This window comes from Streptopelia decaocto (genome assembly GCF_964273445.1).
Source record: "Streptopelia decaocto genome assembly, chromosome: 3".
Classification (NCBI taxonomy): domain Eukaryota; kingdom Metazoa; phylum Chordata; class Aves; order Columbiformes; family Columbidae; genus Streptopelia; species Streptopelia decaocto.
This window is the reverse complement of record NC_138656.1, coordinates 84,948,630-84,969,982: the sequence shown is the minus strand read 5'-3', so window position 1 is coordinate 84,969,982 and position 21,353 is coordinate 84,948,630. Positions and strand designations below refer to the sequence as shown.

General features: G+C 37.2%; 1 protein-coding gene across 1 annotated transcript in view; it reads right to left on the bottom strand.

Annotated features, from left to right (window-relative positions):
* ME1 (malic enzyme 1) overlaps nucleotides 1-21,353 on the bottom strand; it is a 168,661-nt gene that overhangs the window by 77,829 nt on the left and 69,479 nt on the right. Inside the window, exon 5 of the mRNA XM_082048817.1 lies at nucleotides 20,052-20,213. Within this exon, the coding sequence (XP_081904943.1) occupies nucleotides 20,052-20,213 (162 nt within the window). The remainder of the gene's footprint in view (nucleotides 1-20,051; nucleotides 20,214-21,353) is intronic.

The window sequence follows — 21,353 nt, the reverse complement described above, 5'->3', positions numbered from 1 at the left end:
TCAAATAGTTTTTTTTTCTTTTGTTCCACAAGATTGACATTTCATTTGATACGAACCTTTTTCCAATAAAAGAGTTAGTTAGTCAGAAACAACATAAATGTTTTGGACTTAACTTCAGCTTCTTTCAATGCTAATTACCTGGTAATCAATCTATGTTCATTTAAATTTTTTGTTTGCAACCACTAACATGCTGAATCACAATTTTCTATCCCGCAAGAACTGCTTTCATCTGTAAAGCTGTTTTTTTATAGCAATAGGAAAAACGTATAAGATTTTCATTGATATTCAACTAGGAAGCTTTTTTGTCTTTGAATAAGCTTATTTTGAAGCCTGAACTACAGGATGATGCCCTTAAAATCCGTAACATATTCTGTGCTTCCAAATGCCAATTGTATTTGGGATGTCCTGAATGCTGCAAGTAACACTGACACTAACTGAGTTTGAGGGTGCAGAATACTTTGCAAAAAGAAAATTCATAAACATAGAGCTAAAGATTTTTTAAAATGTTGTCATCTTTGAACTACATTGGCCCCATGACATACTTACTAAGAAGAGATCATGGCCCCTCCTATCTAAAGATTAGAACTTTGTCAACACATTTACAGTTCGTAAACTGTAAGGGTCCTCTTGCACAGGAAAAAAAGTGGCGTCAACCTCTATTTTTCCCCAAAAGAAGGAGACCTCATCTTTGGTAGTACTGGCATACAGAGCATCCCCTCTCTTTGCATCTCAGTTTCATCCAAGGGATCCTCCATAGAATCACAGAATATCTCAAGTTGGAAGGGACCCATAAGGATCATCAAGTCCAACTCCCTGTTCCTCGCAAGACTACCTAAAACTAAACTGTATAACTAAGACCATTGTCCCGATGTTTCTTGAACTCTGACAGGCTTGGTGCTATGACCACTTCTCTGGGGAGCCTGTTCCAGTGACTGAACACACTCTCAGGGAAGAACCTTTTCCTAATGTCCAATCTGAACTGCCCCTGACACAGATTTGGAGGCAAGCAATCACCAACAATCCCAAAATACACCAAAAAATGGGTATCATGATGGGTTGTTCTAGATATAAATAAAGTAGGAAACACCTCACACACTGGACATGAGTTTAAAAGTTGAGCCCAACTGTGCTAGACTTGCCAAACCCAAGTGACTGCCAGTACTTGACAGATAAAGATACTGTGCGTGCAGACAGCAGTTGCACTATAATTAACATTTTCCCATCTGTAGCCCTAAAAATATCACTGAAAACTGCCCATTGTCTGTCCAGACAAAATTCTAGTCAAGAATTTAAAAGATAATACATTCATAATGTTCGACATCAATCTTAAATACAGTGTTTGAAGGGAACAATTTATGTGGAAAATATTAATCACAAATAATATTATGCATTTTTGCAACAGTTCAAAATATAAATATTTATTAATACTCCGATGAAACAATATCCTAATGTGACAGAAAAGAACCATAGAACGTCCTGAGTTGGAAGGGACCCCCAAGGACCATGGAGTCCAGCTGCTGTCCCTGCATATGACAACCCCAAAATTCACACCATGTGTCTGAGGGCTAAAGAGGTAGTTTCCTCTAGGCTTGTTGGATTCACTCTGACCATTTCTATGACCATTCTTTCATGAACAAAGCTCCTGCTTCTGCATATGTGAATGTACTATATTTAAATTTTAGAATACTCACAAATATGATCTAAGTGAATGAAAGAAGTAACGATTCTCTTAAAAAAACCCATGAATTACTATTTAATATTCTTCAAAATAGTATTTCTATTAGAGAAGCTTTGAATGTTTTTTTTCATGTTATGACCTCTGGCTGGAGTTTTTCAGGAGGCATTTTCTCTTACATTATTCTCTTGAAAAGTGCTATTTCTGTGTAGGTTTAGAATTATTAGAACAGTCTAATTGGTTTCCCCCTCACACCCCCCCAGAGTGCTCAGGTTTAGACAAATATTATTATTTTGTGCATTAAATTTCAATATATGTTTCCATGCAATTTGTGAAGGCACTTTTGCAGGGTGTGCTTGAGAGAACTTGCACAGTGAGTAAAATGGACAAAATGCTTCAAAAAATTTATAGTAGTAGCATCCACAGCTTAACTCATTTCCATTTATGTTTTCAAGACATACTTTTCATACAGTATTTCAAATTTTGTCAACAATAATTTAAGACTGTGCTAAAAAATGGAGAGAATATGTTCTCTCTTCCATAAGTGCGTAGTGATCCTGCAGTTTTGCACGGCTACACCAGATGTTTTCAGTTATTTCTCCTTAAAGACAGGCTTGCCTTATCCAATCCAACTTGTTCTTTCCTTTCATAAGGTTGTCCATCAGTCAATTTGACCATTACATCCTTTGCTTGCCTTCTCAGCAAGCTCACTCATATCTTAGTCTGAAGAGGAATTACCAGTTGTAGGTTTGACTGTGCACTGATACTCTAGTTATTTCCCACACAAGCAGGCTGCTTTACCTAGCTGAAATATTGTCAGTAAATTTTAATTTATCAACAAATTAAAAAAAAAAAAAAAATCACTCTAATGACTGGAAAGAATGCTTCATGAAGGAATTTTGTAACACGCTATGAAATTACCACAGCCTGTCCCCAAGCAAGAGGCTGCACAAAGCCAGGCCGTGCCAAGGACATTCCATGGGCCGCTCCAGGCGCACGTCTGCGGCACCGAATAAAGGCCCCAGTGTGTGAGGACTGTGTGCCCAGCAGCCGCCATCCCTCTCTACCCTCTCTTCCCCCCCTGCCTGCCCCCTGCCTGCCATGGCTACCAGAAGAGCTCTCCCAGGAAGTCAAACTCCTTCCCTTGCATGAGCACACAAAGCTAAAGACGGTTCAGCCCCCTAGGGGCAATGTTTACAAACATACATCATCCCCTTGCACTGGTGAGGCCACATGTCGAATCCTGTGTTCAGTTTTGGGCCCTTCACTACAAGAAAGACATTGAGGTGCTGGAGAGAGTTCAGAGAAGGACAATGAAGCTGGTGAGGGGCCTGGAGCACAAGTCTGATGAGGAACAGCTGATGGAACTGGGGCTGTTTAGCCTGGAGAAAAGGAAGCTGAGGGGAGACCTTATCACTGTCTACAACTACCTGAAAGGAGGTTGTAGCATGGAAGGTGATGGTCTCTTCTCCCAAGTAACAAGTGATAGGACAAGAGGAAATGGCCTCAAGTTGCATCATGGGTGGTGTAGGTTGGATATTAGGAAAAACCTCTTCACAGAAAGGGTTGTCAGACATTGTAACAGGCTGCCCAGAGAAGTGGTCAAGTCACCATCCCTGGAGGTGTTTAAAAGATGCATAGATAAGGTTTCTCAGGGACATGGTTTAGTGGTAGACTTGGCAGTGTTAGGTTAACAGTTGGACTTGATGATCTTAAAGGTCCTTTCCAACTCAAATGATTCTATGATTCTATACATAAAATATTTAAAATAGTGCAAGCTATGTGAGCCATCGTTCGTGAGGGAGCACCAAGTACAAAATCCAAAGAGAAAAGGTTGCTCCAGCAAGAGGCAAGATGGACCTGATTTTTCAAGAGGCTGTAGTGCTGTTGGTGTTTGTGCTCAAGAGTCAGTCTGTGGAATCAAGTCATGGGTGAAAAGCTCCCAGGCTGTTGATGGTGCAGAGCCTTCTGGTTTGAGTCTGAGTCTTCCCTTCTGTTTTGAGTCTGTTATGCACATTTGAGTCACTCTCTTAGCTTACCTCCAAAATACTGGAAATTGTAACATACTTTTTAGAAACCAATGTTTATCTAATGATTTTTAGGTGTAATTCAAGATTTCCAAGCACATGAAACCCATAATACCAATTACAGCCAGGTGCCCATCAATGATGCACATGCCTAAGAAGTTTCTAGGCTGACATTTCCATTCGCAAAAACGTGGAATTCACAGGAAAACGTGAACTTCTCTTCTGGATTGGCTCTAAAAAATTACATGTAACACAAAGTACAGCTACACTAACTGTATATTTTAACAGATTTCATATTGAATAGTAAAAATTACATTTCTCTAAAGGCAACAATACAGCAGACATCAGATGAATAGTATCTTTTTCAGCACAATTAGGCTTGCCTTTCCAGTACACAGAATAAGAGATTCACACAAAATTGATAAAGCTTTCCAGCAAGTTTCCATTGATATTTAAAAAAATTCTTGCAGCTAGATTAATCGGAGACTCTAGCAAAAACTGCGCTGCACACCTTGGTCTTTACAGTAGTTTCAAATTAGGGAAGACGTGGGAGTACAGCTCAACAGTGAAGCACACCTCAAGACTATATCTTTGCTAGACAAGAGATAAAGTAAAAAAAAATAATGGTTTTTCCCCGAAATTTAAATGCCATTGGAACTTTCTTCAGGTAAAACAGCTTGCGTTGACTCTTTTCAACCAGCTTCTAAAAGTTATTAGAAGCAAAAACAGAACTGCCAACACTGAACCTGCAACACAAGCCATACGCTCTTCATAAGGAGAAAAGCAGACATTCACCTCAGGACTGGATTAGATATTGTTATGAAGGTACTGTAATTGGAAAAACGAACAAACAAACATACACCAGTGAACCCTGCTTTCAAAGCTAGCAAGTTAGTTCATCAACTTCTCACACTAGAAAAACTAAGACCTACAAGTTTTTCAACTGTAAAAATAGAATTGTGCCAATATCTTCTGTTAACTGAACGTTAGTTTCAGAACTAAAATTCATAAAGTCCTTGTTTATAGCAGTAGAGTTCTTTTCCTAGTACCATGCTTGCATACCACCACCACCACACAGCTGCATCAGGTCTTTTTAAATCCACATTTAACTTCCACACCAAGCAGCAGCTATGCCAAGCAGGTCATTAGTGAGGCATGCGATTGCTAGGGCAAAGTCAGAAGGGAAACAATTTCTAATCTTGGAATTTCCTTTACTCATACAAAATAAAGAGCATAGCAAGATCTATTTTCTGTGTGACTTGTGCCAATTTGAAAATAATGGCATCTTTTGTACAAACAGGGCACTGTCGCTACGGGTGGAACACAGAGGCAGCTGCATTTTGGGTATGAGTACTAAGTGGAGACAAGTAACATATCTACAGTAACACGCTTCAGTCATTTCATTCGTTCTTTACTGCAAAACCCTTAAAAATGCTGACTCCAGCAGATCTCCTAACAGATGCCTGAAACTTTTGTAGGGACAGCCAGCACAAAACCTCCCTGAAATTTTAATTTTATCCTCATTTATTGTTTGAAGGACTCAAGATAAATTTACATAAAGTTCAGAGGTGTTCTAACTCTTCTTCCTCCTTATCAGCACCTGACTATATCCTGCCTTTTTCTTCATAAACAGAAATATATGATTGCCCATAAATAGTTACAGTTATTATTTCAATGCATATTTTCTGGTTGCGCTGCTAAGCTAAAGAAGTCTCTCAGTTCCTCAGCTTGACAATCACCTTTCAAAAGAGCTTTCATAAATTAAACAAAACCAAAAAAACACACACACACAAAATGCAAATCAAACCAAACAAACAAACACACACCTTATCTCTCATGTAACAGGATAAAGTCAGGAGTGGCTGAAGGACACCCCAGGCTGAGGAAGCCCTTAGAAGGGGGTCATCAGTCCCTAATTCACAACCAGCCATGAAAAAAACTCCATTGTTGGTAATTCTGACAAGCCCTGAAAAGTGCAGTTCCCCACTATCAGAACTCAGACAACTGCCTGTTTCTCTCCCTACAAGATTTCTTCTCTTCCTTAGATATAAGCCATTATTCCCATTGAATACTGCTTTCTGCCTCTTCTTAGGAGGTTACAGATGATTTTGTAACCAAAGAGCATCTCCACAATGTCTAAAGTGGTAGTGCTGTACTAATTCTGGCCAGCATGAATACAATCCACTGCCACTACCATACGATCCACTGCCAGAACTGTATCTAGCAGAGTTAGTGAGGAGGTCAGAGAGGCCTATTTAATTGTGTATTTTAAGAAAAATAAAATAAACAAGAAGATAAATACTCTGCATTATATTTAAAAGTCTCAGAGAACTCTCCTAATGTTAACATCTGTCTGCAAGGATAGGGATGATGCCAGTTCCACAAATGCCTGTAATTTGAGTTGGAACTTGGAAGACACTCAGAATCATGGTTTTGGAACAACATTTCATCAGACACAATTTTAGGATGCATAACTCTTTTTATACAGTAAAACTGAAAACAAATGGTTGTCTGCATGCCAGTGGCATTTATTGGAAAACTTATTCACTTGCCTATTGAAAAAACAATAGTCCTGAAGACTCTGACATAATTTAGGACTTCAACAGATAATGCTGCATATAATCATCAGTATTTTAACATACAAATAATAATTGGAAAGCAAAGAAATCTGAGAAATCTCTTGTATTTTATTCATGTATTTTTCAGACCATCTAACAGGAAATCTGCTAAAAACTTTGACATCTACTTTCTATAAAAGCTTTTACTGAATCCCAGAAAAGGCTCAAACTGAGCATCAAGCTCTCTACACAACTGACCTTCAACAGCCCCTGTGCAGTCAACGGCCACCATTTCTTCTTCACGAACCCCAGCAGCTACATGGCTAAAATCTCATGTCCTGTCACACATCAAAAAACATTTAACAATACCCTTGATGATACATTTTGAAATACAGCTGATGAATAATGGGAACTGGAAGCTATAAAAATAGATTATACCACAATCAAACTTTCAAAGTTTATTGCTCTCAAAAAAAGATGAAAGAGGATATGATGGACCCTACTTGAAGGTCCAGCCCTAAGTGCTTATAAAAAAAAAATAAAGTAAAAAAAAATATATATATCACAGAAGGTGGCCAAAATAGTACCCACAGTAGTCTACACAGTACACTAAAACCAAGTCTAGCCTCCGTAAAACTTTTTATAGAAGCTAGAGATACTTTTCTTTTTTTCCTGCAAAGTTACTAGGAGCCTAGCTATCTTAATAAATTATCTTCTTCAACTTAATCAAGGGAGTATGACAAGATATAGCGGCTTGTAGTGGTTCAAACACTTTCAATACATCAAACTTTCCTACACCACTTTTGCGAAGCATCAAACACACATTGCTCCTTTTATTTTCATGCACTTAAATTTCCAAATTTTGTTTAGGACAGGCAGCTGAAATGTCGGAATGCAAGGAGTCACCCAGCTATTGAAACCAGACAAAAAATTGGAAAAATTTAAAAAAATAAATCAAACTACAACCCACCAACAACAAATTGAATCAGAGAAGAGGAAAGACTTCTTCTTTTGAAGACAACATCAGTAAAGTTTTGCTATTAAGTAATAAAATTCAGAAGAATACATTCTTAATGATTTTTCTTCATCTGGTAAACGACATAGATAACCAACTTTAAAAGAAAGTCTTGAAGATCTCATTTTCATTCATCTTTAATATACTCATTATAAAAAGGATTTTGCTAATATTGTATCAGCTCACACATTTTGACAACACACAAGGTATCTTTAGTCCATCACATAGCTAATCAAGCAGAATTTTAACATATCAACAGATACACCTTTTACAAAACTGAAAATCTTTTTCTATGTTATCAGTACATCTCATTTCTCTATCAATAGTTCTGTTGATATAGAGTTTTGTAGAGTATATAAACACTTTGGTTGATATAAAGTTTGATGCTTTTTTTCATTCACATATAACTATAAATCTCCATTACTTGTTACAGCCTCTTCTCAGTTCTATTAAAATTATCTCTATTTACTTCATTTACTTCCATAGGCTACTCCCACACGGTCCTTCATCAAAATATTTTTGACCATGACATCCCTGTCTCCTGTGCTGACACTCAGCCATTTTCTTTACTAGAGCCAAATGGGTTGGGCCTCTTCCTACATAAACAAATCACATCAACAATGTCCCTTTGACTGACTGGGAATTATTAAACAAGTCTGGTGATACTATTTCAGTGCTGGCATCTCAGATGTTGACTATATATGTGTCCTAGAACCAGAGGGAAAAAGAGGGAAAAGTAGTTTTGTCCACAAAGCAGACCAGCTACTGCAAGGCCAACATTTGTAAAAGCACATTTACGGTCGACAGGTGACACATTTTGTCCTAGACACTAGGCGCACTTCTGTGGGAGCACAAATGATGCATCTTATCCCACATTTTGTGGTAATAGTTACATTTATGGCTCATTCCCTTTCTTGTCTCCTCCATTGCCTGTCAAATCACTGAGAAGGCAGATAGCTAGCAGTTACTATTTCATTAAGAATGGAAGCCAAGCAAAACAAACACTATCTGTTGCTGTCTTCTGAGTTGGAAATGTCTAACATATCTTGAAATAAAGTCTGCCATCAGTTTGGTCTATGGATATCCATGCATGCTATCCAAAATAAGCATTTCCAGATATTCATTTCTGCCTTCCTTTATAGATCCTCTTGTGCTGAAAAGTGAAGTAAGAAGAAATGAAATGGACTGACACAATTGCCGGTAACATCGGTACACAGCTCATTCTTTCTAATGTCAACTGAAACTGAGATTTAAATCTTGTGTCACTATGTATGTCCTTGCTGCTAAATCCCTCCCATCTTCAACTTCTTGGGTCTTTAAAATCATTGTCAATATGCTGTTTAGTAAATGTGAAAATCTGAAGCACCATCTGGCTTCGTCACATTTTCCATGGTCTAATGAAACAGAATATTTCACAAAAGAAAGATTAATAAATAGCGTATTTCATAAAAATAAATGAACAGTGTCAAAAAATAATACCAAATATTCCCATCCAAAATGGTAAAGTCTTAAGGACGACAATGGATCAAAAGTAACAGACAATTGCTGAGGTCTTCTCATGCACTAAGCAGTAGGATGGCATTTCTCAAGGATAAAAAGAGTGTACATATTATGAAAGAAACTGGCTGATTAAAATATTTAAAGATAACAGATGTTTAAAAGCCAAAGCCATTTATATTTGAGTTTTATTGGTACAACTTCTGGTGCTCATAGCTGTTGAACTATGCCTAAGAAAATACGAGAAAAGTATCTAAACGAAAAGAAGGGAGGTGATGTAATACATTCCCCCTGGGAACACCATAGTAAAGAATGGGAAACAATCTGCTACATTTGCAAATAAATCAAAATAGTTAATAGCTCTAAATATGGTGGCAAATGCTGTTCCCCTTTATACACAATTATTTCATAAAAGGGGTAGGCGATGTTTTGTAGATCAGCTCTTTTAACATATGATTAGTAAAATGCATTCATTAGAAAGCACAAGCCATTGACATAGTCTTCTACTGAAGGTTTAATAGAACCAAGGTAATGCACAGCAAGGCAGAAAATGCAGAAGAAACAGTAATTTTTAGAAATTGCAGAAGACTATGGACAAAATTAAAGACAAATATTCTTTAAAAGGCAGTCTTGAAAAGACTGAAACACCCACTACCTTGGGTGAACAGTGTCTCAAGATTCCCTCTTTGGAACCGCACCTCAGCCCCATGCTGCAGGCACTTCAGGCAAGGGTTTTAGTCTATAGAGGGTAAAAAACCTTCCTGACTAAAACTCTATGCAGTTTTGAGGATATCCTTGAGTGTATGAATTAGGAAATTTACTATTTGAGTAATCAGTAAAAAATTAATATTTGATTCTTAGGTTTTCAATTGCAGAAGTGAATTCTGAAGTATAGCAACATCCACTATTAAAATCAATGGAAATAATTGTGTACAACACACCATCAGCAAAATAATTTGTTTTCTTGCAAGAAAATCATGATGCAAGGTGTCTCTCCAAATGTTATTGAACTGTACTTTTAAGGCTACCTAACAGATAATGATAACTGCTAACATTGGTTTCCTTGGCATTCCTTCCAAGCTGAGGTCCACTACAGCAGGACTTGGAGCTCTTGCTGGCTCAAAGAGAAAAGCCAACAATGAAGATTTTTCCTTTCCCAAGAGTAAAGACAGCAACTGTTTGGCTAGCAAGCTTTTATGCCTTTTTTTTTTTTTTTTTCTCACAATTACTATCTATTCGTCTCCATGAGCATTGCTTGATGCATGCTGTCAGTGAGCATGCCTGAACACATCACATTGGATACATTTGGGAAAAAAGAGAGTCTGTGAAAAACTGATTATAGCTCCCAGAATAAATCTGGACAGAAGGTAAAGAAACATAGAGGGGAAAAAAAGCACAGACAAAAGTCAGATGCAAGCTACCATGCAGACTGACACATTTAACAAGATTAAAACAGGAAATGTGGTTTCCAAATAAAGCACAGTATTCCAAAATACAGAATATTCTGTGCAATAAAGGCCTCTCTATCCAGTAGCAATTTACCATTTCTGTTGACAAAAGGGCCCTGTGAAAATATGGGATTTTTTAACAGCCCAAATCTATTAATTCTGTGCAAGATGTAGTGGACATATCTGTGTGTGCACAAACATGTCCACATAAATAAAAGCCAAGTCTGAATATGCACCTACGGCTAGACTGAGATGTGAATAACCAGCATTTACTATGAGTATTGAAATAAAAATAAATATGGCAGAATTCTATATTACTTTATTCCTCTTCTCATCACGTTATAAATAGCAACTTACTCAAGAAATCCTACCTAACTTTGTGGGATGCGATATAATGGGATCAAATATTATAAAGAATTTGACTAAGATCTGATTATACAGATCTTTGGAGACTTATTGTTCTGATTTATTATTTGTAATAATTAAAATGCCTATACTAGAATAAAATAATCTGATATATTAAAATTCAAGTTTATTTTTTTCCACAAGATTCAGAAAAGTACATAAAAATTATTATTTATTGCACATCTATATCACTGAAATAAAGTGCTACGGAAGATGACCTCGGATAAGTATTCACTGAACCATACCTTTCACTACCATTGTAGTAAGAATTTAAATATTAACTAATAACAGCTTCAGCAATAGTCAACAAAAATGTCACACAGCTCTATTTATTATCTAGAAATGAGGCAACATTCTGATGATTATTTGCATTTTTGTGTTTTGTTTTGTTCATTTGGTTGGTTTTGTTTGGTTGCTTTTGTTTTGTTTTTATTACTTTAATTGACAGCAAAACCTGTATTTTGAAATATTCAATTTCAAGATAAAATTGGTGGATAACCTGTTATTGTTGTTAAATATGACCATGCTTCCTCTTGCTCATTATAGTAATCTGTAGCTACATCTCCAAGCCAGTCCACACATTTCAGGGTGCACCTCACCAGCTCAGCAACAAGGGAACCACAAAGCTTCATAGGAAACACAACCAGGTGGAAACTCCTGATCCACAGAGTAAAAGTACTGAGGCATGGGACATCCAAACAAAGAATTGGAATCAGCTTTAGGATTTAAAAAGTAAATCCCCTCCACCAAATATATAACTAAAACCCAAAACCAGTCTATAATGCTATTTTTCAGTGGTTTTAGAACATCCCATGGTTGTGAATCCTTGAAGTACAGCAGGTTTGGGCTCAAGTTTCTAGTGGATTGTCACAGAAGAGAAATGTTTGACTTATTACTCTAAGGAAAAAGTAACAAAGTTTATCATATCCTGTGAAGTACTCACCTCATGTCTGCAACAAACAGAAAACTATTCAGGCTATGAAAATAGTAATGAGACAAAACCAGCAGTGGTAACATATGGTTTACAAAAGGAAACGTGAAATTTTAATACACATGAAGAAAATACAAAGATGATGACACGTATAAAAGCCTAAAGAAGACCTGAGGGATGTTAGCATTTACCAAGGATAGGCTTCTAATGTGCAACAGGTAAAGCACTAATAAATAGCTAAAACTCCTCTATAATAATAAAAATAACAACAAACACTCCTCTGTAATAATAACAACAACGCCAATCTCTTTGAATATTTAAATATCAATGTTTTCCTTCATTTTTTCATTGATTACATTTCCAGTATCTACATACTTCATGACTGCATGATTAACTGTGTCCTTCACTGAATATGCCTCCTAAAAACTATTACCCAGAATCTGGAGCAACTTTGGCAACTGAACATTTAAATTGAAAACCAAACGCTTCATGCTAAATAAATAAATAAATAGATTTGTCACCCCATTACACTAATTTTAAAATAACTGTACCTTCAATAACATGTATAAAAACCTGTGCAAACTATCCTCTCATTCTGACAAAATTTAACAATTTTGATCAATATTTCCTTCTAAGAGCAGACTAGGCTTGTCAAGCTATTGCTTTGGCTATACAATACACCACAAGCTCACCTACATAAACCTTGACGTTTCAATTTATTTCAAGTTTCCCTTGAAGCAAGCTTATTTAATATAATTTACTGTTCATTGCTTAAAGCCTGTGATTTCATTTACTCTTCTTTGTCTGTTTTATTACTTTTTATGTGCTCTACTGACAATCCAACCTGGCGAGCTTACAAGACTCAATATCTGAGAAACAGAAACCTAGGAATTTGCAGAACAGACTAATGTAAAATAATAGTTTTGGACAGAAAAAGCAAACTACAACTTCGTCAAAAGACTGAGTTTGAAATGTGTCAACAACAAATCAGCAGCGTACTACAGAAACATATTCAACTGGTAAATCTAAATTTATTATTACGTTTACAAATTCTCGACGTGTCTGAGTTAACATAGTGAGTCAAAATAACTTTTGAAACTTTCATGTTGTGAATGTATTACCAGGAATATTTTAACTATTCACTAGAAGCATTAAAGAGCAAGAAACAGAAAGCTCTCAAAAAATTATTGAAAAACATCAGCTGTTGGATACATGTGATCCACTCAAGCATGTCATCCAACAGCCCCTGCACTGAGGGGACATGGGGGCTCTCACAAGCACCATCCATTCCCCAGCTCATTCTTTAGGTCTGCAAGTGTAATATGCACAATGGCACCATTTCAGGTGTTTCTCTTGTTTAAACAAAGCATGTTTAGGAGCAATGGATGATGACGTATTTATTTTAAAGGTGGAATCTTCTGAAACACATTGGAAAGATGACTCTAAACTCTCATAATTTAGAAGACGCATCTACAAAAACAGACTGTACCTCTCTGTTCCCTCCTCTAATGAATATTCACTCTACTTCAAATAAGTGAAGAGATTTAAAAGGAGACATCCAAATCCAGCAAATCAAAAAAAGAATGTTTTTTTTCTTCTGCACAATGGGATAGACAGAATTGTAATGCAGAAATTACGTTACTTTTCAGTACTTCCGAACACTGAAAAGAGAAAATAAAAAAATGACTCATGACATTGACTCTAGGAAAAGTAATACCCTACCACAATATTTTCTTGCCAACTGGAAGCAGGGAAAGGGGAGGCAAAAGGAATATTCATGTATTTTCTACTTTGTTCAAGTGCTGGCAGTGTGCTACCAGGGAAGGATCTAACAGCAAGATCTAAGGGGGAAAAAAAATCCATTTGTAAAATAGAATTTAATTGGTGAAGGAGAGTGCAATTATCTCCTACCAGAATGGTAGAGACAGGGAATAGCCAAATGATTAAAAAAACCCCACAGATTTACTCCGTCAATAGTTTTATAAATTTTTATGCCTGGAATTTAGCACCATTGGGCCACAGCATTACTTTGATTGCCTCCCCTGGCCTGGCTGTTCTGTGGAACAGAGAAAAAAGCTTCACTCGGTCAACCAGGTTATTTGATCAGTGACACTTTAACATAGCTAAATAAAAAGCTGTGTACCTAGAAACCTTCTTTTTTTGATTACACTTAATGTCATTTGTACTTCAGAAATACTCAAAACTACAAGGGAACACACTGGAGAATATAAACTAGAAATGAGAGTCTCATATGCAAAAATAAATCCTGTTTATATAGACAGGAGCATCCTCTAGCCATAGAATTCAGGAAATGCTCCTGTGGTTTATAGTGAAAGTATCACTGCCATGCTGTCTCTGCTTCTAACAACTATAATTCAAGGGGAAGGCAAAAAGACCTTCTTAAATTGCGAGAGTATAACCATTCTATAATACATTTATTACACAAAAAAAAAATGTAAAAATGTCACTCATCTACATATGAACGCCAAATGTGACAGTCTTTTATTTAGAAATCCCCACGGCTGCACACAATTTACATAATTTGTTTGATATATTTACATCTTTAGATTGATAAAATATGACACTGCAGATTTCCTCCATGCTCAGATTTCTTCTAAGTTTCTACTTTGGCTAGAATATGAAAAATAAAAGCAGATTTGTTTCTGTTTTCTCAATAGTTCCCACTTGCACATTCATAGGTAGGCATTTTTCAAGAACATGAATCTTTGAAGGCTGGTACCAGTTCTTATGACAAGTGGGAGTAATTTAGGGAAATGCAGAAAGCTAACAAGCGTGAGTTGAAGAACTGAGCTTGAATTTGCACCTCAGCTTTTCTGGATTCAGTCTTCCACCACAGATGCCTGTCATTCCTCCAGAAGAGTCAGGATTGCCAGCCTAGTCATGCTCATTGACCTATTTAAGTCAACTGTGAGAACTGTCACACTCCTGCATTTAAATACTTGTAGTAAGTTAAGGGACAAGAATATTCCAAAGCAAGCATGCACAAAATAACCTGAAACGGCCACCCACAAGTCTGCCCTGAAGTGTGGCAGATGAAGGGGTACCTGCCCTAGCAGCTGCCCCGCGTTTCTCTGTCTTGTGCACCTTTCTTTATTTAAATGCTTGTATTTGCCAGTTATATGAGTAAAGAACGGCTTCAGGTACACATTTGCAAAAAGTGAACTGACCACCAGGATTCACCTCTACATTAATGGTGCATATATATATATATAAAGCCAACTATCTAACTGTCTACCCAGGGCTGGAGAAGGTTTGCAGGTCCAGCTCCTCTGAAGCCACCCCAACTGCAGGTGTCAGAACTCCTGAGCAATCCTGACGGCTGGTGTGTAGCCACTGTCCTGGCACTCAGGACACCCAGATGCCTTCTGCTGGAAACTGCCGAGGTAAATAAAAAGCTCTTCCAACATCAGCTGTCTCAGCTTTTCCACATTGTGTGAAAGTACTCTTATAAAGAGTTGAATGCTTTCTACCTAAGCTGAAATCTATGGCAAATGGTTTATGTTTAAATGCTAACACACAATTAATCCTTCCAAAGCTCCCACAACTGGCCATTGCCAGCTCTGAATTTACACATGCCACCAGTCCAAGATCACTCCACCAGACCTGAACTGGTTAGAGCTTCTCTTGTAAGGTACCAAATAAACATAGTTGTCATTCCTCTGTTAAGCATCCATTATTAGATTAAGATTTTTATAGTCAGAAGAAACCCTTTCACCGCTGATTTGACTTCTATATAACACAAACCATTAGTCTCCCTAGAATTCACTCCTGCTCTGGCTGGATAATAGTATTTAGTTTAACCATTTCTCATCTTATGACCCTTGGACATCAAAAACACTGCCTCTAAGTCATTGATAAAGATATTAAACATTGCAGAGCTGAAAAAACAACAAACCTGAAATACCATAAAACCACAACTATTTTTTTATTCCTCACAGAAATCCAGTAACATTGGAGACCTGCTTTGTTTTTCCATTGGTCCAGCTTCTTAAAAAAAACAGTATGAATTCAAATGTGTTACTGAAGGTAAAAAATAAGGATCAATCAAAAATCTGTAAACTCACTGTAACATCAGATTAAGTTTATTTTTAATAAGCCCAAGCTAATCAGTAATAGTTATTTTACATTTAGCTTCTGATTAGACAATCTTTCTGATTTTACTCAATTCTTTATCTCGGGTTACAGCAACCAGGATCATTGTATCGAAATAAGAGCCTTAACTTTAGTCCAGTCTTCCTGAACTTGTCAGTTCATCCCAGAGATAACTAAAAAAACCCAGTACTTCTTCATCAGACAGCTGAGCATGGTCCAGAAAGTTTTTACCAGACTTCTGTGGGGTTTTTTTAAACAGGCCAAAGCATTATTTGCACATTCTGATTTAAGTATCTTGACAATTTTTTAAAGCTTTTGCTTAACATCTAAATTTGCTGTTAATAAAATAGAAAATAAGATTTCTCACCAAGATAAATAAAACTGAGATTTAAAAAAAAATCTACCATATTTATACTGACAATCTAATACTTGCACAAGTACCACTCTTAAGGCAAAGCATCAGGAACAAAAGAAAATCTCATTCTGACTGTTCGTAATTAATACGGATTAAGTTTATTTTCTTCAGTGTCTTTGCTTTTTTATTGCCTATAAACCCAATTTTTGAACTTGGTTTCTATTACTGGGGTATGCTGCTTTTTTGGGGGGGAGTGTGGGTGTGTGTTTTTTGGGTTTTTTTTAACAGTTGGTTTTCACATCCCTGTAAGCCAGGCTGATTTTTAACCAATAGGCTTGACTCGACATTGTTTATTTTGTAAGAGTTTCATAACATGCTTTAAGTAGCAAACGGTCATCATTCACATTTTAATGTTTAAAAGTTTTTGCCTTGATTCAGCTTGATTGTTTCTATCATCCTTAAATCATCCCACCTACAGTGCTGAGTACATGTGTTTCGGGTAGGTCTCCATTAAGTTGTAGTTGCTTGTACTTTGACAACCATTTATTTTTCTTCTGCAATCTGTTTCTTTAACTATTTCAAGGTGATAAACATAAATGTCAATAATGTTAGATGCATACCCAGAATCCAGAGAACACATCACCTCAGGATTTTCAACAACACTTTAATATTCTTCATATTTTCAACAACACTTTCACTTGACTAGTGCCCACGTATGTTTTACTTGGATCGAAATCTCACCTAAGAAGCACCATCCTCATACCTGAAAAATACATGGCTACTCGGTACGGCACAACTTTTAGTGAGATTGTCGCAGTCTGTAGTAAATAACTAATAGTACTCCAAATAATGTTTAAAATGCTTTGGATAAAAATGTCCTATCAGCAATTACTTGCCTCCAATTTATCAGTGACTTGCAAAACAGGCATATTATTTCTGGCAGTGGTCAACACCATTTCTTTCAGACACTCAGTCCCACATTGATTACATGGAATCATTTATTAGTTTGGTCACACAAGTCTTCCTGCTAGGTCAATTTTTACCCATAAGTAAGCAGTTTCCATTTCTCTTGCTTATTATCTAGGCAATTGTATAAAAATGCTTTATTTGCTTCTCTTCTTTCTCCTTGGTTTAATGAGTAGCAGGATAACACCACAGCTAAAAATGCCTCTGCTAAAACTAAGAGTAATAAGGCTTCTAATAATCACCAGAAACTGAGTTGCTCTTTTGAGTTATTGGTTTGGGTCCTGTATATATAACAGAACAATACAGGATGAGAACTTGTGAATTTTTTCTTGCAATCTGCTTTGGAGTAAGATTTAATCTTTCTGGAGAATTTGCAGGTTGTGCACAACCGCATTATAGTTGCCAAAAATACATATTTTAAAACTTATTTTAAAGCAGTGAGGCCCCCACAGAATGGGAAAAGAAACTAATCTAAATGGAAAACATCTGCATGTTTCAAAAAACATGTTCAGCATAATTATTATTTATATATGTTCAAGTTATGAGAGTGATTTCTATTGTGTCTTATTACGGAAAATCCTGGCTACAGTAAGAAAATATAGCATAAAAATGCAGTTATTTGTCCAAGAGGTTTAGATTTTAAGATAAGGAATTGCAGTGCAATTCCAGAGCAGCTTGACCTAATATAACCAGCTTAGCCAGCAAAAAGTGAACACTTTTTGGTCATTTCAGTTCTCTGCATGGCTCACCACCTTGTCACACAAACACCAGCATCAGGCAGGGAACAGGGCTGTGCTGCTGGGGAAATGGAAGGCATTAGAGAGAAGAAATAAAGGGAGCTGGAGCCCCAGAATACCCAACTTTGACTAAAGTAGCCAGGTAACAGCACCCAAACTCCCACTAATTAATATTATCAGGCCCATGCAGTCTCTTCAGTCAACGGGTACGCCAACAGGGTTCCACCTATTCATAATCCTACAGCAGAATTCAAAGTTTTCAGTCCCAGGTACAGCTGTTAGATAAATGTTTAAACATCAGAGCAACCAGTCCCTACTGGAAAAAGCCATGAAACATCTACATTTTGAAGTGTAGTCTAGTACATCCCTGAAAGAGCAATTGTGCTGCCTCTAGAGTTGACCATAACCCAACCGTGATTCACAGCCTTGATTTCTCTCATGCGGCTGACTTCTCCTCAATCCCACAAAAACCCGAATGAGTATAAACAGCACTGATCTGTAAGCTAATATAACTCCTTGCATCTGCTAGAGTACTGAAAAAAAAAAAAATCAACAAAAATAACTTTTTGCCCAACATCCCATTCATTCAAACTTAGTTTAAGGTCTTGTACCAGTAAATTTAGATGGAGATTTTACACTGTTGGGCAGTGTGTGCATGTCTGAGCTTGACAAACACCTGGGCAGGAATGAAAAGCACCCTGACAGACATTCCTGTCCTGCACTACCAGCCACCGTGCTGGCTGGAGACTGAAGCACGCTCAGCCTCTTATGGCACTGTACGACTAAACTGAAGCAGTTTATAACATGGTCCTGAAACCACATTCCCAAGTGAAATAACAGAACGCATCCTCCTGATCAGAAGGTGAATATTTCAGAGCATCAACAAATGCCAGCTCACCCAATTTTTATGCATCTTGTAATACTTTAGGTTTGCTAATCTTTCATACACATTGAACTCATTGTTTTGTCACAAGACCAGTGACATGAAAGTATTTGTGTGTGTATATACATACACGTTTGATATCTTTCAATAAAATAATACACTATCAAAAATTAAAACATCACAATGGAACTCAAGCATAAAAGCAAAATGTAAAGCCTACTACAGTACCAGCAGTAGCTGATGCCATTACCTGCCTAGAAACATTCAGTAATAGATTAGGTAACTGACCCAGCTGCTCAGACCAGGAATAAAAACATTTTACACCTAATGAGACTTGTATGTGATTAGACATGGCTTTGTGCTACAGTGCACAGCCACATCTCACAAGTAAGTCTGTCCACTTTCAGAAGGGGGTTCTGGGGGGATGGAGAGAGCGAGGGGAGCAGGCTGTTTCTCGGTTTAATAAAGTTTTCATGATGTATTGTCCAAATTATCCCAGTGGAGCAGGGGTGGAGGTGTGTGTATAAAGCTGGAGATGCACACACCCAACCCAACAATCTAGAAGTCCCAGCTAAATTTACCAGTACAAGAATGCTTTATTTAGCTATAATACATGTAAATTTCTTATACATTTATCATGCATAAAGTTTAACACTTGCATCATTTATGGTATAACATTTGTTTATTTCTGCTAAAGCATAATGATATTGCTGGTGAAATTTAATTTTACATCATTCAGAGTCACTAAATCCGGAATTTTTCAGAAAGGGAAAAAAAGAACAGAGGCCAAATAATTAACTAGTAATCCCAGGAGCCCTGGAAATAACAAGGCCAATTTTCAGCAATTTTATATCTCTGCACTTCACACAAATGGGAAGCCAAGTTAAAGAGGGTTAGGTCCATTTATTTGAAGCACTAGGACCTCATTTGGGGAAAATTCACAGCACCACAGTACTTTCTATGGCTTAAGTCAATGTACAACCGAAGTATGTAGACGTATTCCCAGCACAGATCAGGCTGTACCTTCACACTGTTCACCAAAACAAGGGGCACAGTCAGAATTCGCATCTGAAATCACTGCAGAGGAATTGTGCAGTAGAAGGGGAGAAAGAATGCTGCCTTAAATTATATCTTAACTCGATCATCCCCCTCTTCTTGAGATCTAATTTTCCACACTCCTTTTTAAGGCCTACAGTGTGTACAGCATGTTTTTACAGAAAACAGCATCCTTAATTACTTGAGTCTTACAAAACAGTTTACACTGTGAATTAGGACGAATATACCTACACTCTGTATCAGGATGAGATTTTATCACAGGATTTTTTTGCAAATAACTAAAGCCAGTATCACAAGAAAGAAAAACAACTTTTTTACAATTCAGTTTTAAATAGTTCCTCTCAAACAGCTCATCATACCCACCATACCTCAGAAAAGGATTTACCTCATTATTTGTTCCCACATCCAACATCACTGGTAGACACTGGTGAGGTTTTACTCCTCCGCATGCCGTATAAAGCGCCAGTTTACCAACCGGAATGCCCATTCCGTAACAGCCAAGGTCTCCAAGACCAAGAATGCGTTCTCCGTCTGTCACCACAATAGCCTGAAGGAAGAAATAAAAGCACTGTAAAAATCACTTCTTTGCTTGTACGTACTAAGTATTCCATTATCTTCTTAAAATCGTTTTTTAAATTTTCATGTAAAAATTGTAACAGGTACAAACAAGTCCATAGTACAACAAAGGGTCTGAATTGTTTTACTGTATTTCACCGTGGTTTGCTTGCTTCACTGTAAATGGGACTTCCACATAAAACATTTAAGAATACACAAGAGAAGTATTTAGTATTATATTACAAGGGAACTGGCATTGTTCCCTCTTACGTTTTTCTGTCAACGGTATGAAAGCAGAATATGAAGGGAAAGGAAGTCATCCACAAAAAAAAGAAGAACTGTGGCCTCCTGGGTTTTGTCACGGCTGTTTTCAGCAGAACCAGGGCCAGCCTCTCCTGCCGGCCTCTGACAGGGCTGTCTACAGCCACCTGGTTCTTACCCTTCAAAGACTTATTTCTTCTTCCCTTGAGCAAATAACACACTCCATCATACTTATACATATGAGGAAGTATGAGTTTTCATTGCTAGAAATATAATATCTCAGTAAACCTAACAAAACTGTCTGTGCTAAAACGGAAGATTTTTCATAGGAAAGGGCAGAAGCGCTCAGCACGGCAAGCAGCTGACAACACACTAATTCCCTTATCCTACTCTGTGACAAGCCACTTCAATTGTAAATTTAATATTTTTTGTGAGAGAGCTCATCAGGTATCATATGTGGAGAACTATTAACCCAAACACTAGAACAGGCTGCCAGGAGATCTTGTGGAGTCTCCACCCTCAGGGATGCTCGAAACCCACAGGCTGAATGTGGCACTGAGTGACCTGTCCTGGCTGACCCTGCTGGAGCAGGAGGATGCACTAGATGATCCCCTGAGATGCCTTCCTACCTCAACCACTCTGTGATTCCCTGGAACGCAGAAAAAGCGTTCAGGGTTTTTTTGAATACATAACATTGAACGTAATTGACCTATTAATCAGTAAAGGATACCTGTAGCTAAACAAGTTAGAGTTTAAAAGCTTCATACTTTGGCTGTAATGTCATTGTTTCTATTTTTAAAATGAGCTATGACATCACTGAAATCTAATCGATAAAAAGCTTATAAAAATATCTTAAGCATGTCACTTCGGG